Source organism: Lachancea lanzarotensis, scaffold LALA0S04 (assembly GCF_000938715.1).
Source record: "Lachancea lanzarotensis genome assembly LALA0, scaffold LALA0S04, whole genome shotgun sequence".
NCBI classification, from domain to species: domain Eukaryota; kingdom Fungi; phylum Ascomycota; class Saccharomycetes; order Saccharomycetales; family Saccharomycetaceae; genus Lachancea; species Lachancea lanzarotensis.
This window is the reverse complement of record NW_019212882.1, coordinates 168,816-183,503: the sequence shown is the minus strand read 5'-3', so window position 1 is coordinate 183,503 and position 14,688 is coordinate 168,816. Positions and strand designations below refer to the sequence as shown.

Sequence of the window (14,688 nt, the reverse complement as noted above, 5' to 3'; positions counted from 1 at the left end):
AAATTTCAAAAGCAGGACGGTAAACTTATTGAAGAAGGCAGACATTTTTTCAACTTACGATGACGCAGACATGATAGAGAAGACGCAGCTATGGGTAGAGGACCGTCAATTGTATTACAAGGGCTCTTTGTGGGCATTTACAAAAATCATGCATAACTTGATGGCTTGAACACATCTTGTTGGAATCTCTTTATTTCTAGAGTCCCAGACGACAATCCACTAAGTGTACCCATCGTTGAAGCCTTGTAATTATTATTGTTGTAAACAAGCTATAGATAACAAAGAGTCAAAAGATTATATGATCCAGATGTTTGATGATACGCAGTTTGGACGTTGCAGCATTAATTAATCGCCGTTTCATAGCCATGCTCAACGATAACACGGTTCCAGTTATGTGGCGCAGATCGCAGCCTGTTATGTCACAGCCATGCTAAGAATCATCAGTTATTATTCGGAACTCACATTATCATCCAGGTCGTCAAAATCGAGACCTAAGCCCTCACCCAATTTCACTCTTTTCAACGAAGGCTCCTCTGCTAAAGAGTCGTCTGTACCGTCATCTTGCGCTCCGGATATCTTGTCCTCCAAGAGCCATTTCTCCATTAAAGCAGGTGGTGCATCCATAGGTGGTAACACCACCTCCACCATCTTGATTTTATCATTAACAGCAAAAGCTGAGTCTGTCATTAGCGCCAAAAAATCCCCTACTGTCCTCACTTTACGCGTATCGTAGTGGGAGGCTCCAAAGGTGGAGAGGATTCTTAAGTAATCCCACGATTGAATATCATGATAACCAGCATTGGATTTTTTATGCAAAAGTCTATCAATAGTGTATCCACTATTGTTCATTAGAAAAATTATAGGTTTCAACCCCCAACGGATCATTGTGGAGATCTCCTGAACCGTCAATTGTAATGCACCGTCACCAACAAATAAAATAACACGCGGATCGCTGCCCTCCTCCCGAGCAGCAAAAGAGGCCCCCAAACATGCGCCAATAGAATATCCTACCGATCCCCAGAGCGCCTGTGAAATACACCTGGTCCTACTAGGAAACTTGCTCTGATTTATACCAAACGCAGACGTACCAGTTTCTGTGATGACTATGTCTCCTGGATTGAACCAAGATGTCAATTGGCTCCATATCCACTCTTGGCGTAGCGGCACGTTATTCATTAGCTTCAACTTGGGCTTCAATACGTCTGAGAATTCTTGCGGCCTGTATCGTATCTTGGTAGGATCTAGCCTGGCTAGTAGTACTTCTAACACCGCCTTCAGCTCCAGGTCAGGATACGTGGCATTTTTAAGCTTGGCGTGGTTGGAGAAAAGCAGAATTGTATTTTTTGTCCTGTATGCAAAGTGAAATGAACTCGTGCTGAAATCAGACAAGAGCGCACCGACCACTAGTATGAAATCGCTGAAATCCACTACTTCCCGGACCTGCGGGGACGAGATAGAGCCCAGAAATGTTCCTCCAAAGCGCGGATGCTGCTCGTCAATAGACCCTTTCCCCATTGGCGTACAAAAAACTGGAAACCCTGTTAAATCTACCAATCGTCGCATTTCTTCCACTAACCCATGCCGTGAAACGCAGGCGTCTGCAATGATTGCTGGATTTTCACTTCTGTACATCGCATCCAGGACCGCATCTATGAATTGATTTTCGACGTCCCCATTACGTACTGACGGGCCTAGATCGAGCGGGTTATTCAGTAGAGATGATTTAACGGTCATATTAATCATGTTCACTGGGATCCCAATGTAAACGGGTCTCTGTCTGGTATAAGCGATTGTGAGGGCTTTGTTGACTTCTTCTGCAATTGTTTCTGAGTCATTGAGGACCGTTGTGTATTCTGCAACGTCACTTCCAATTCTGTAAAACACTTTGAAGTCCCCATTGCCCAGTGTATGATGTAATAACAGCTGTTTGACTTGAGCCGACAACGGTGGCATCCCCACAACATGAACGATACCTACGTGTTCCGCGTACGATCCGGCTATACCATTCAATGCCGAAAGCTCGCCAACACCAAAAGTCGTCACCAAACACCCAAGCCTTTTGATGCGTGAATAACCGTCTGCTGCATACGCAGCGTTCAGCTCGTTAGTGTTTCCGGCCCATACCATCTGTGGTACGCTGTACATTTTATCGAGAAGAGGCATATTGAACTCACCAGGTAGTCCGAATATCGTGTGTACTCCTAGCTGTCTCAGCCGATGCAAAAGGTAATGACCCAACGTTATTTCAGGTGGCAGCGCACATTGAAAAACATAGTTCATAGCCACTTTTTGCTCACTTGAACCAAACTTGTGAAAGCCTTGATACCAATTGCTTGTGTAAAATCAAAACACCCACGTCTTTTTACCCGAGTATTAACCTCACTGGTCTGCCAGAAACCCCCGGTTGTTACCTTTCTTGGCGGCTTTGAATTATAATTTGACGCTATGAGCCGTTAACTCAATTTTGGTCGAAAAAACTTGGCACGAAGACGGTTCTCGGTGTAATTCTACTTTTCAAATGAACGGAACGGCGTAGACTCAATAAGATTGCTTCACGTTGACGTTTTCTGGTCTTCTTTTCGGACTTAGGGTCTTCGATTCTAAACCTGATGATAAGTTATTCAACTTTTATGTAGCCCACTATACTAGTAGAGATTGGTGATGTCATTGTTCACGAAGGACGTTGATTACAGGAAACTTTAAGAGCCGACATCACAACCTAAAATCAAAACGTCGTCAAAATACTTTTGATGTAGTTCAAAAAGGTCCAGAGGTTATGGAATAGGGCTGGAAACCATACTGGTATAGCCTTTGGAAAAAAGCTTGAACATTTTTCGTTGTGCCCACGCTAAAAAAAAAATCGGAATAATAATGCATGCGATTCATTGGACGCGAATTAAAGGCTTCGAGCTGCTTTAGAACCCTAGTTCTTTACATATTGCATTCGCCGAGAGCGGTTGCTTTAGCGATGAGGAGCTCAGTGTCTTGAATGGGAACACATCATAAGGAGCCAGTGTGGGTCGTGTGTGCATGATTGTTCGTGAACGTCATTAAGAGGAGAAAAAAGGAGGGAAGGTAGGTGGTAGTAAATGAGCAAGCAAACTTGTCTTTTTTGTCTTGATTTTTCGACGTGTAGATATTGATAAAGGGCGTGTGACAACACCATGCTGCCAGCTCATAATTGAAGTTTTTCTTTCACAGTCTGGGACTCTTCGAGAGAAAGCGAATCGAAATCGAGCTGGTCGCTAAAGTCGAGCAAATTCAACCTTTGCACAGCTTCGGCAAGCTGGGGGTCCCGTTCGTCGGCCTGGCGTAACTCATCAAAGTAGGACGAGCACAAACACTGCAGAGCGTTGAACCGCTCGGTAGGGTCGTATCGCAGCACGTCCGATAGAAACTGGACGGTTTGCTCGTCCTCGCGTTTAAAGACTTTGGCAAGCGGGATCGGCCGTATCTGTGGGAACTTGTGCTCCATATAGTTGGGGTTCATTGAACAAATTTCTTGTTTGGTGGGAGTCCCCAGAATCTTGATGATCTCCACAAGCTGATCTATCCCACTTTCACCAGGAAACATGGGCTGGCCAAGAATCAATTCGGCCATGACACACCCGCTAGACCAAATGTCAATCTGTACTGTGTAGTTGGTTGCACCGAAAATCAATTCGGGGGCCCTATAGTAGCGTGAACAAATGTAGGAAACATTGGGTTCCGAGGGCCGGAGTTGCTTGGCGCTACCAAAATCGCACAGCTTGAGCGCAAATGTCTCTGGATCCACCAATAAATTCTGTGGTTTGATGTCACGATGGCAAACTTTGGCGTGTGTATGCAAATAATTCAGGCATTTAACCAATTGGTATGTGTACAATTTGATCTCGATGCGAGGCATATTGGTTCGTTGTGTGACGTAATGGCGCAGTCGCTGGTAGAGTGATTGTGGCATAAACTCGAGAATGAGGTTTAGATAGACCTCGTTTTCGGGATCTGTTTCGTAGAAATAGTATTTGAGATCCACGATTTGGGGATGCCGTAGCTGCTTCATAATTTCTAATTCACGGTTCTTGAAACGACGATCCTGCAGGACTTTTTTGATTGCAACGCGGTCGCCGCTTTCGTTGATCTGAGTGGTGAAAACAACGCCAAACGACCCATGGCCCACCACCTCGGTGGCAGGGTACGAGATTGCCACAGCATCGTTTTCGTTGGAACCACTGCTGTGGCCCAAAAACACCTGTTTGTGGACTGTAGAACCGTTAGTAATTGATTGGATATCCATGGCGTGCACTGAGAGTCAGCACAAGAGAGTATAAATTAATGAGAGAGGTTGCAAAACGGATGAAGAATAAGGAAAGAGGGGGAGGGGAACTCGGTGTACAATAATGCTGGTGGCAGAACAACCTAAGCCTGAACGATGCGTCTAGTTTGCAGTAGTTGGTGTTATTCGGGTGCCAATGCGTGAGTCTGTGTGTTTCGGGCTGCTTTGAATTCAACGCCAGATATGAACCACAATGCGCGTTCCTCAATTGAATGTGTGATGTGTGATCACTAAATTGGGAAAGGGTAACAAACACGCTGGTCACAGGACAGCGGGCAAATCAACCAGACCCCCGCTTTTAAGCAGTGAAGCAGAAACGGACAAGTACGATAGAAAAAATATTCCACCAGAACACGCCTGTGCTCAGTCTGCTCGTTTATTGCGAGATGTGTTTCAGAATAGTCCGAAAAAAAAAAAGGTCGATCTTGGAAACACAAGGACAACGGGATTTTGTTACAACAGCCGACAACGACACTCAGAGCAAACACGACCCAAAAATATTCAACAGGGGAAAAAAACTGGAAAAATCACGCTATGTCAAATGGCGGAAGAGCCGTTTTCTCAAGACCCGTTTTTAACGTCTGATTTTCGCGTGACCTGAGTTTGTCTATTGAAATTCAATTAACCACCTTTCTTTCGAGTACCTTCTCCCTCCCCGCGACACCAAATTCTGAGCCATCAGGGCTTATATTTGAATGATCTCGCCCGGGCGCAAGTTGGGTCTTTTTTTTTATTTTTTTTTGGAAGTTTTTCCAGAATCCTTGCAATTGCCCTTTTCTCCGGGGAACTGGAAGCTAACAGTGGTTGTAGTGGTATGAAGGCTTGTGACGACGGAAAAAAAAACAATTAGGGGGCAATACCATCAGTGGGGAAGAAGTAGGGCGAAAAAAAAAAAAAAACCCGAAACAAACCAAAATTGCAAGTACACCCACACATCCATGATCTTATTGTCACGTGAGGTCGTCCAAGATAAACACCTGTGCACCACGATTACCACGCCGCGTGCTATCCTTCCAGGATTTTTTGACTTTTAACAACGCTTGTAGTTCTCTCTCTCTCTCTCTCTCTCTCTCTTTCTCTCTCGTGGTCGAGCCACCTTCAGTGGCTATGCCAAAAAAATAAATAAAAAACCCACAAGTCAAACAATATACATACCTTCAGACTCGGTGACTGCGGCATCCACAAGTTCAGCCACTCGCGCTCCTGTCAATCTAGCCTTGGATCTCTGTTTGGGCGGCTCCGGCACTGACTTTTGTGTTTGTTTTTGTTTTTGTTTTTCGTTTTGTTTCTGGTTTTGTGGTATTTCTTGTACCGCGCTTTGTTCAACGTGTTCCACGTCGTACTGTGCCAGTTTAGCTACCAACCCAGCAACGTACGGATCAACAGCCTGTTTTGGCGGTATAGGTTTGTGTCTGCCAAAAGTGATGCCCTCCGGGTTATGAAGGGGTGATATCTGACGGGTGATCTTTTTCAACAAGGAGCTGCCGCCCATCTGTGAAGACCCCATGAAAAACAACAAAACCAAAAGCGCTATACAACGAGGTACGTAAATAAATAATTAATAGCTGAACTACTTCTTGAACACTATCTAGAACGCTATGGGGAACAATTCTACTTTCATGAACTTGAACACTCTTAAACGGTTTCTATTGTTCGAACTTAACCGCCTTGCCCTTTCGTTTGTTGACTGAGGGGGTCTCTTTTGACAGGTTCCGCGCCTTTTATACTCGTAGCAGGACCCCTGGAAATCTCCAAAAACACGACTCTCCCCTTTTATTTTTTTTTCCCCACTCCCCCCAGAGCCGGACTACCGCCTTGTGTGGAGAACAAGAAGAGGACAAAGGCATGCATAATAGAATGGGAGCGGTGGACGAGATAGTAGTGAGTTCGGATGAGGGAATGGGGATCAGATCTGGTGGGTAATCTGTGAAGTGGGAAATATAGCGGGGAGGTACAACGGGGGTATGTAGTTAGCTGGATTAGCGGCAGAAGAAAAAAAAGAGTCACGTGATGGCGTCTGGGGGAGCCAAGGAGTAGCGGTGCGAGGAGCTGAGGAGGGAAGACTTTACTTAGTATTGCAGCTTTTTTGACTACGGTTTTGCAAATATGTCCACCGGCGTTCCAGAGTCTGGTGAGATTCACTACGTCCTTTAACTCCCAGCTTTTCCTGTAGTGTCCCCAAAGTGCATGAATCCTTCTACAGAATTAAAAAAATCAAGTTTGTCTACGTGTATAGTGATACACAACCACAGTAGTCACCAAGAGACGCTTTGAACTCGCCGAACCCACTGACACACCCGTTTGATATGGCCAGATGAACTGTGGTCTTCCCGTTCGAAATTCCACATTTCGATACTGCCATTTGACAGACAAACAGCATCGGAGCTCCACTCGTCATTCCTACGGCTACTTGTCCCCCGGTTGAGCTACAACAAAACATACCACGTCAGAATTTGACTCCAGCATGCAAGTTCTCTGCTCCTAGCGCATGTACCTCAAATGCGTGGTGCACAATAGATGTCTATATATTGATTTCCATCTTCGAAAACACTATCATTTTCACATTATCGATGCTTATCTCAGCTAATTACAACCTTCCTCATCTCACAAGCAGCGAGCACTTTTGGGCACCCATATCTCTACATTCACACCGCGTCTTTCTGTGTTATGTTTCTCGTCTACTTTCTATATAAACGGTTCATGGCGTGTGGTCAATATAAGAAAACCGCTATATTAAATTGATCTACGACCCTGTAAGCCGCGATCCGTATGGAACGAGACAAATAACACTACGAGACTTCCGTAGTACTATTTCATGAATCAATACTGGGAACGTGGGACACATGCAGAGAATATAAGGCAGAACAAATATTTTCGTGAAATTTATTGACATATATACTGTGAACTGAAGATAACCTGTACATATATAAGTATGTAAAAGCGTTGGTCGATTCTAGCCTAGCCTCATCATATTCGAAAATACTCCCATTTGTGTCAACTATACCAAATCCTCCAGGTTACGTAATAGTACGAGACACGTACAAGATGACATCCGTGGAACTAAGACTAAGTGCAGAAGATCCAGACTTGTTATTTCAATTCAGCTCACCAATAGATGCAAGCGCTGGAAATAATTCAAACCGCAATCCATCGGGAACGCAAAATTGGGATCAACATCTGGATTTGATGTCGGAACCAAATGGACTCGATCGTCACGTGCGTCTCCGGGCCACGCCCAGACTGGCGGCGAGTACCGCGAGTACGGCAAGCACACTGTTGGAAGACGATGACGATGAAGACGACGAGACACAGACGCTTTTTGGATCGGTAGCGCCCAGCAATTTGACGAGTGGCAACCACAACAGCAATGGTGCGGTGAATGCTGCTCCTGCTTCGGTCGTCCAAGGATCGTCGTCTTCCCAGCATACGCGTGCGGCAGCGCCAGCAGCTTCCCGCTACAACTCCAGTTTTTCTCACAGCCGTACGTTTGGTACTCCAAGGAACCCCTCCAGTGTCCATGTGCTTTCCAATTTCAACAACATATTGTCGCGGTCTTTGTCGGCGCACCAGCTCCAGGATATCGAGCGCATGGTGGACGAGTTCTGGCTTCGCGACTCAAAACTCACTGAAGACATGTTTGACGATTCATCCGATGAAGAGTAAATACAAGAGAGGACAAGCAAGAAAATGAAGATCATTTCAACGTATTTGCAGGCAAATAGTTGAAACCACAGGAATTCTCAAGTTTGCCAAATTGCTCCGAGGTGTCAGTCTGGTACAAAGTGATAACCGTCTCGAACACTCTGATAGTTTGCAGATCGGAGCGGCTCCCTAATCCCCATATGTATATGACCTTCCGCTGGTGTTTGCTGGTATACTTCTATAAACTATTTTCAGATATAGCGACAATTCACCTTATTTCTCGAGAATACCCTCGTATTTGGTCATGACTGCATCGAGCTCCAATAGCAGTTCCTTTTTACGTTTCTCCTCGCACCACGAGCCATTCACGGATTGCTGTACCACTTTCTTCCAAACGTTCAAAGTCCAATTGAACCGAGTTTGCACAGCCACATAGTTGTCGAGGATATAGCCTCCAAAATATGCAGGATCATCTGAATTGATAGAAAAAGGTATTCCAGCGTCCAAAAATTGTGCAAATGGCAGTTCGCGCACATCCTGAACCACTTGCAGCTTTACACTGGATAGTGGACATATAGTACACATGATTTGCTCACGAGCCAAACGGGCCATCAGTTCTGGATCCTCCGCGGATCTAACTCCATGGTCAATTCGCGACGTTTTCAACAAATCCAGCGATTTTAGAACGTATGAGGCGTCACCTTCTTCACCGGCATGCGCCGTAAGCTTTATGTCAGGGTGGTAAGAACGAGCGGTTTCGTAGCATTCGGTGAAAAGTTCGGGAGGGAAAGGTTTTTCCGCAGAATCCAGACCCAATCCGTGTAATTGCTGTGTCTCGAACAACACTCGTGCGCTTTCTAGTGTTGCCTTGCAGTCCTCGACAGGCAGATGGCGCAGCAGACACATGATCAGCTTGGAAGAGATCTGCAGTTCCTGTTGAGCCTTGATGCACGCTCTTTGAAAGCCCTTCACCACCGTTTCAATGCTGATGCCACGCGAGGTGTGACTTTGTGGATCGAAGAAAACCTCTGCGTGTTTTAGACCTTGCGAACGGGAGCGTTTGAAATAAGCCCATGCCAAATCGAAAAAGTCTTCCTCCTGCAAAAGGACCTCACATCCAATATAGTAGAAATCCAAAAAGTCCTGTAGATCTTTGAACTGTTTGTATCTGTTCTCCAGTTCCTCAACGGTCTTTGGGAACTGTTCTGGTAGCTTCACGTTATTTCTGCGTGCCAGTGGGTACAAGAGATCCGGTTCCAATGTACCTTCCAGATGAAGATGATGTTCGCATTTGGGTAGCTCACGCAAGAAATCGCGGAACGTGTTGTTGCACTCGTAAACGGCCATTATCCAGAGTATTTTTTAAGCTTGGCTAGCAGCGTTCTAGGATCATGAAAGAGAGTTCCACATCTTGAAGGTGTTGTTATCTCTTTATATCAAAAAATCTGCAGGGAAGCGATGAGCTAGCTCCGTCATCAATGCGACAATCTCAAAAAAAAAAAAGTAACGTGAAAAGTAACCTCGAGCCTGTGGAACCCAAAGAGGAATAAGAGTTGCCGTTTCGGGATACTCCCGACTTGGCGGCTGGGCAAAGCCAAGAGTGAAGAAGAGACCTTGTAGCGGTGAGCCATTAGGAACCTTAATGAATGCCAAAGCATTGGTGTGGGTAGTATGGCTGGTTGTTAGTTTCACACTTGGGCGGTAAATGCTGCAGAGCTGAACATGATCAATAGAATTGGGTGGGTTTTCTATGTCTTGGCAAGAAGGTCTTTGGAAGGGAGGGTAGAGATATGCTGTGCGTATTGCAAGTGACAATGATTTCAACTGCTCTTTTGAGTTCCGTTGAAATGTGTCACGGTGATAAGTGTTATGCATCCTTGTGAAGAGTAATATTGAAAACGAAGGAAGATACTTTTAGAACAAAATACAAGCACTTATAAGCGAAGGGGAACGGAGAGTATGGAAGGGGGTGGGAAGGTGCCATCGGGTATCAATTCATTATTTATTTACCAAGAAAAAAGAATGTCAAATACACTGGATGTTACAGTGAAGACAGGAAAGTAGGCAGCAATCTCAAGATCTGGAAGTGCAGACTTAGTGGTACTTGCAAATACACTCTAAATACCTTTGTCAGACATGTGTCTGAGTTGGTTCTATGGAGAGAGGTGATACCCTAACTGCTCATGGTCGTGTTGTGACTCTGTGTCGCTGCACGTTAAACGTCCCAAATCCTTGGTGATTTTTCCATTACTGTAAAATGTAAATTGTGTGTTTTATTGACCTTGGAGTTATTTGTGTATAATATAAACCTGAGAAACTTGTAGCCTTGGGTAGAACATCTCTTATACAATTCTTGAAAATTTTTCGGGTTTCGGATGCAATTACGTCAATGAGTAGCGCTATAGGTAGAACCATCAATGCAAGCGCCGCTTGGAGCAATTGATGTCATTACCGTTAGATCGGTGGATGCACTAGATCCTTTCGACTAATTGGATGTTTTTGTGTCACGTGCATGTGTTCTGACGTTTAACAGACAGATGCTCCGATAAGAGGGTAAGCAGCAGCCTCAAGGATTGGTGATAGAAGTTCAAGAATATCTGTAAACCCACGCTACAAGACAACTGTGTCAAAATATTGTAGATAAATCTGTCTGTCTAGCCTCAGATCCATGCCAAAGTGATCGTACACGTGACACGATAACAGCGTCAAAATACGTGATATTCAAAGAATGCAGAACTACTACTGATCAAACAGGAATAACGTCGATTGCACCGAATGACACCACTCGATTGCATTGCTTCTGAAGCAATTCCTCGAGCTCATTTGCTCCCATAATACTGGGAAACGTCTACAACCGTTCGCGACGAAACCTTCCAGGAATTTGCAGAAGGACCTCATATAAACCCTACACGCTCATTCCAACTCTGCTAAATACATCACGGAGAGATAACTCCAACTCAATAAAACAACAGTTTACATCTTACAGTATTGGAAAGAACCACCCAAGAGAGGTGTTTATTATTATTGAGGCTCGACTACGTCGGCAGTGTTCGAGTTGTTAAACTGCTTCGTTTGCTCAGTCATGATTTTCTCTAAGTGAATGGTTATGGTTATGGATTTTACTTATCTCTCCGTGTCTCTTTTGACTACAAGCTTGGTACATTTGGTTTGACCAGACCACGGATATTTAAATGATTTTTGGAGCAACAATAGCAAACAGTAGGTAATGTTCTAGACCCTAGTCATTAGTAAGGATGCTTAATAAACGTTCTGGATTGCTTGCAAATCCTGCATAGCGTTGACGTATTGTTGCTTCATTATCTTTACGATTGGTCCAATTCACCTTAGCGCTTTAGATGTCATTTTAGACTAATATGTCACTTCCGGATTACGCAATTGACACTATACCATATAGTTCACCAATCCCAACAATACTTGTGTTGAGACTCTGTCTGGAGTGTGGTTGCTCGATAAACGTTCCATATCTTGGGTGATCTTGTCCATTATTGTCAGGTGTAAACAATTGCCTTATTGAGTTGGATTTATCTCTCCGTAATATATTCAGCATAAACGGAATGAGCTTGTAGGGCGAGCAAAATGTTTCTTCTTATACAAATTCTCTGAAATACTCCGTCGCTGACGGATGTAAAAATTTTCAAGCATTCCGGGTGCAAATAGTGGAATTGGTTTAATCGGGGAGTCATAAAACCAATTACAATTGGCGCCACTTGGTTCAGTCGACGTTATTCCTATTGGATCAGCAGTTGTTTTAGCTTTTTGGGCATCTTCCTGATTCTGACGCTGTCATCTATCACGTGTACGTGATCACTTCGTCATGGATCTGACGCTAGACAGACAGAGGTTACGACAGGAACCACCTAAGAGAGGTATCACCCTAAGCGTCTTGGGGGATGACGCTATCCATGGATAGTTTGAAAAGGTCAAACTTCACATAGATAGTTTCTGGAAAGGGCAAAAACTAGACATGACGATAAGAATACTGGGATCACGTGACCTCAAAAATCACCCACCACGAATGTGACACTTGATTCAAAAAGTGAATCAAATCCAAAACTGACACACAACAATAGCCATTTCCACAATCAGCAAGCTCACTGCCTTGTTAACTCTCACCCTAACATTCGCCAACCGATCGTAACGCTGTCTGAAATGTTTGTAATTTTTATCATCCACATTTCACGACGACCTCAAACCACACCCTCACGTAACACCCTCACGTAACACTTCTCTTTCCGCCAATACTCACAGCCTACACCCCTGCTTACCAACGGACTCTAACCACTCCTCTCACATCACTCTCACACCCCACTGACGCTCGGCGTTCGCCGAGCCCGCTTTAAATTTTAGGTTCGATAAGATCGTTTGTGACGAATGGAGGAAATCAACTCGTTTTAAATCCACATCACTAGTAACGAAATCTCTACTTTTTGTCCGTCGAAAATATCTGTGGTTCAAAAAAACTATATTGGGTTTACCTAGAAAGAGTGAGAATGAACACAACCAAAATAGTAAATTCGAACTTAAACCGTTCTTGAAATCTTTGAAAGAACTAAAACACAACTAAAGGTGTGTTTACAAGCTTCTAGGAGGTTTGGAAGCGATTGCAAAGGCTAGCCAAAGCTCGAAAGTGGTGCATAGGAATTTTTCCGGATCTTTTAGCGTTTATATAGCGTGAGAAAATCGCTGGATTAGACAAACGAGCATCGAGGTGTCTTTAAGCCACAGAAGATAAAAACAAAAGGAGAGATTTGGGAGCTGGAACTGCCAACTGCTACTGTTTGGTGATACTTTCTTTTATTTTATTTTCAGGTGATTGCGCTCTTACCGGGTTTCCAAGCAAAAAAATCGGGTGATCGATCAGTTAGTTTGCTGGTGAGGACAAAAAAAAACCTATCTGGCGTTTGAACAGCTACACAAGTGTGGTTTTCCTCGCATTAATCTTTTTCAATAATGAATAGCGCATCCGGATCGCAGCACCAACTCGGATCGTCGGCGTCCAGCACGCGCGACGATTCCACCATTGTGGGATTGCATTATCGGATCGGCAAAAAAATCGGTGAGGGGTCGTTTGGCGTCCTTTTCGAAGGCACAAACATGATCAACGGGGTGCCCGTGGCTATCAAGTTCGAGCCCCGCAAGTCTGAAGCTCCTCAGCTCAAAGACGAGTACCGTACGTACAAGATATTGGCCGGAACCGGTGGGATCCCACAAGCGTACTATTTCGGTCAGGAGGGCTTGCACAATATCCTGGTGATCGACCTGTTGGGCCCCTCACTCGAGGATCTGTTTGACTGGTGCGGACGCCGGTTCTCGGTGAAAACCGTTGTTCAGGTCGCCGTGCAGATGATCACGTTGATCGAGGATCTCCATGCGCACGACTTGATCTATCGGGACATCAAACCCGATAATTTCTTGATCGGTCGTCCTTCAACTGCAGAGGCCAACAACGTGCACCTTATCGATTTTGGTATGGCTAAACAGTACCGTGATCCCAAGACTAAGCAACACATTCCATATCGCGAAAAAAAATCTTTGAGTGGAACTGCTCGTTACATGTCCATTAACACCCATTTGGGTCGCGAACAATCACGTAGAGACGATATGGAGGCACTTGGCCATGTATTCTTTTATTTCCTAAGAGGACAACTGCCTTGGCAAGGTTTAAAAGCACCCAACAACAAGCAAAAATACGAAAAAATTGGTGAGAAGAAAAGAGTCACTAATGTTTACGACTTAGCTCAGGGTTTACCTGTACAGTTCGGACGTTACTTAGAGGTGGTAAGAAATTTGGCCTTTGAAGAAACCCCTGATTATGAAGGTTACAGAAAGTTATTTCTTTCGATACTCGATGATATGGGTACGGAAGCAGATGGTGAATATGACTGGATGAAACTCAACGGGGGTCGTGGTTGGGACTTGAACATTAACAAGAAACCTAATCTACACGGTTACGGCCACCCTAACCCACCTAATGACAAAGGCAGAAGGCACAGAAACAAATATGCACAGGCACAAGGAATGGATCCGCAACAGCAGATTCGCTACCAACAACAGCAGCTGCTTCATCAACAACAACAACAGCAGCAGCAGCAACAACAACAGCAACAGCAACAGCAACAACAGCAGCAACAACAGCAGCAGCAACAACTACAACAACAACAGCAGCAACAGCTTTTGCAACAGCAGCAGGCTCTACAGCAGGGCAGGCTCGATCCAACTTCTTATGAAGCCTACCAACAGCAAACTCAACAAAAGTACGCTCAGTTGCAACAAAAAGCTCAACCAGCTGGACGTGTAAACAGTTACAATCAGCAAGCTGCTCAACAGCCTCATCAGTATAGTGCTCACCCACAGCCAATTGCGAAACAAGCTGCTCCTATCAATGGAAAGAGCGCTGCTGATGGTACTTCTGTGTCGTCAAAGAAAGGTTTTTTCGCAAAACTTGGTTGTTGTTAGTAGCGTGTTTGCGACGCAATTCTTTTCTTTGATGTGTCGAACATTTTTCGAAGCTCTCCAGCCAGTTGAAGTTGCAGCTTCTCTCCTAATAGGGGCCATCGAAAACATCGTAAGCCCGTACTACATTTGAACGCTCCGACACTGTTTAGAATAAGGAGCGTTTGTGCACCGAACTTTCCATCACTTAAAGCCGGAAACGAATCTCGAGATCATAGTGTGTATTCTATAAAATTACGTGAATCTTTAAAAGTACTTCT

General features: G+C 44.6%; 6 protein-coding genes across 6 annotated transcripts; 2 read left to right on the top strand and 4 right to left on the bottom strand.

Annotated features, from left to right (window-relative positions):
- Positions 1-447: 447 nt before the first annotated feature.
- THI3 (LALA0S04e02344g1_1) lies at positions 448-2,280 on the bottom strand (the record flags this gene model as incomplete). The annotated part of the gene is made up of 1 exon (XM_022772648.1): positions 448-2,280. The coding sequence occupies one exon, from the start codon at positions 2,278-2,280 to the stop codon at positions 448-450; it is 1,833 nt and encodes a 610-aa protein (XP_022628092.1).
- An 895-nt stretch (positions 2,281-3,175) lies between these two features.
- LALA0_S04e02322g (LALA0S04e02322g1_1) lies at positions 3,176-4,273 on the bottom strand (the record flags this gene model as incomplete). Its single annotated transcript, XM_022772647.1, has 1 exon — positions 3,176-4,273. One exon carries the CDS (start codon positions 4,271-4,273, stop codon positions 3,176-3,178), a length of 1,098 nt encoding a protein of 365 aa, XP_022628091.1.
- A 1,177-nt stretch (positions 4,274-5,450) lies between these two features.
- LALA0_S04e02300g (LALA0S04e02300g1_1) lies at positions 5,451-5,819 on the bottom strand (the record flags this gene model as incomplete). Its single annotated transcript, XM_022772646.1, has 1 exon — positions 5,451-5,819. One exon carries the CDS (start codon positions 5,817-5,819, stop codon positions 5,451-5,453), a length of 369 nt encoding a protein of 122 aa, XP_022628090.1.
- A 1,538-nt stretch (positions 5,820-7,357) lies between these two features.
- LALA0_S04e02278g (LALA0S04e02278g1_1) lies at positions 7,358-7,975 on the top strand (the record flags this gene model as incomplete). The annotated part of the gene is made up of 1 exon (XM_022772645.1): positions 7,358-7,975. The coding sequence occupies one exon, from the start codon at positions 7,358-7,360 to the stop codon at positions 7,973-7,975; it is 618 nt and encodes a 205-aa protein (XP_022628089.1).
- Positions 7,976-8,227: 252 nt separating this feature from the next.
- Positions 8,228-9,301, bottom strand: AAH1 (LALA0S04e02256g1_1; the record flags this gene model as incomplete). The annotated part of the gene is made up of 1 exon (XM_022772644.1): positions 8,228-9,301. One exon carries the CDS (start codon positions 9,299-9,301, stop codon positions 8,228-8,230), a length of 1,074 nt encoding a protein of 357 aa, XP_022628088.1.
- Positions 9,302-12,925: 3,624 nt separating this feature from the next.
- YCK2 (LALA0S04e02234g1_1) lies at positions 12,926-14,431 on the top strand (the record flags this gene model as incomplete). The annotated part of the gene is made up of 1 exon (XM_022772642.1): positions 12,926-14,431. One exon carries the CDS (start codon positions 12,926-12,928, stop codon positions 14,429-14,431), a length of 1,506 nt encoding a protein of 501 aa, XP_022628087.1.
- Between the last annotated feature and the right edge of the window lie 257 nt (positions 14,432-14,688).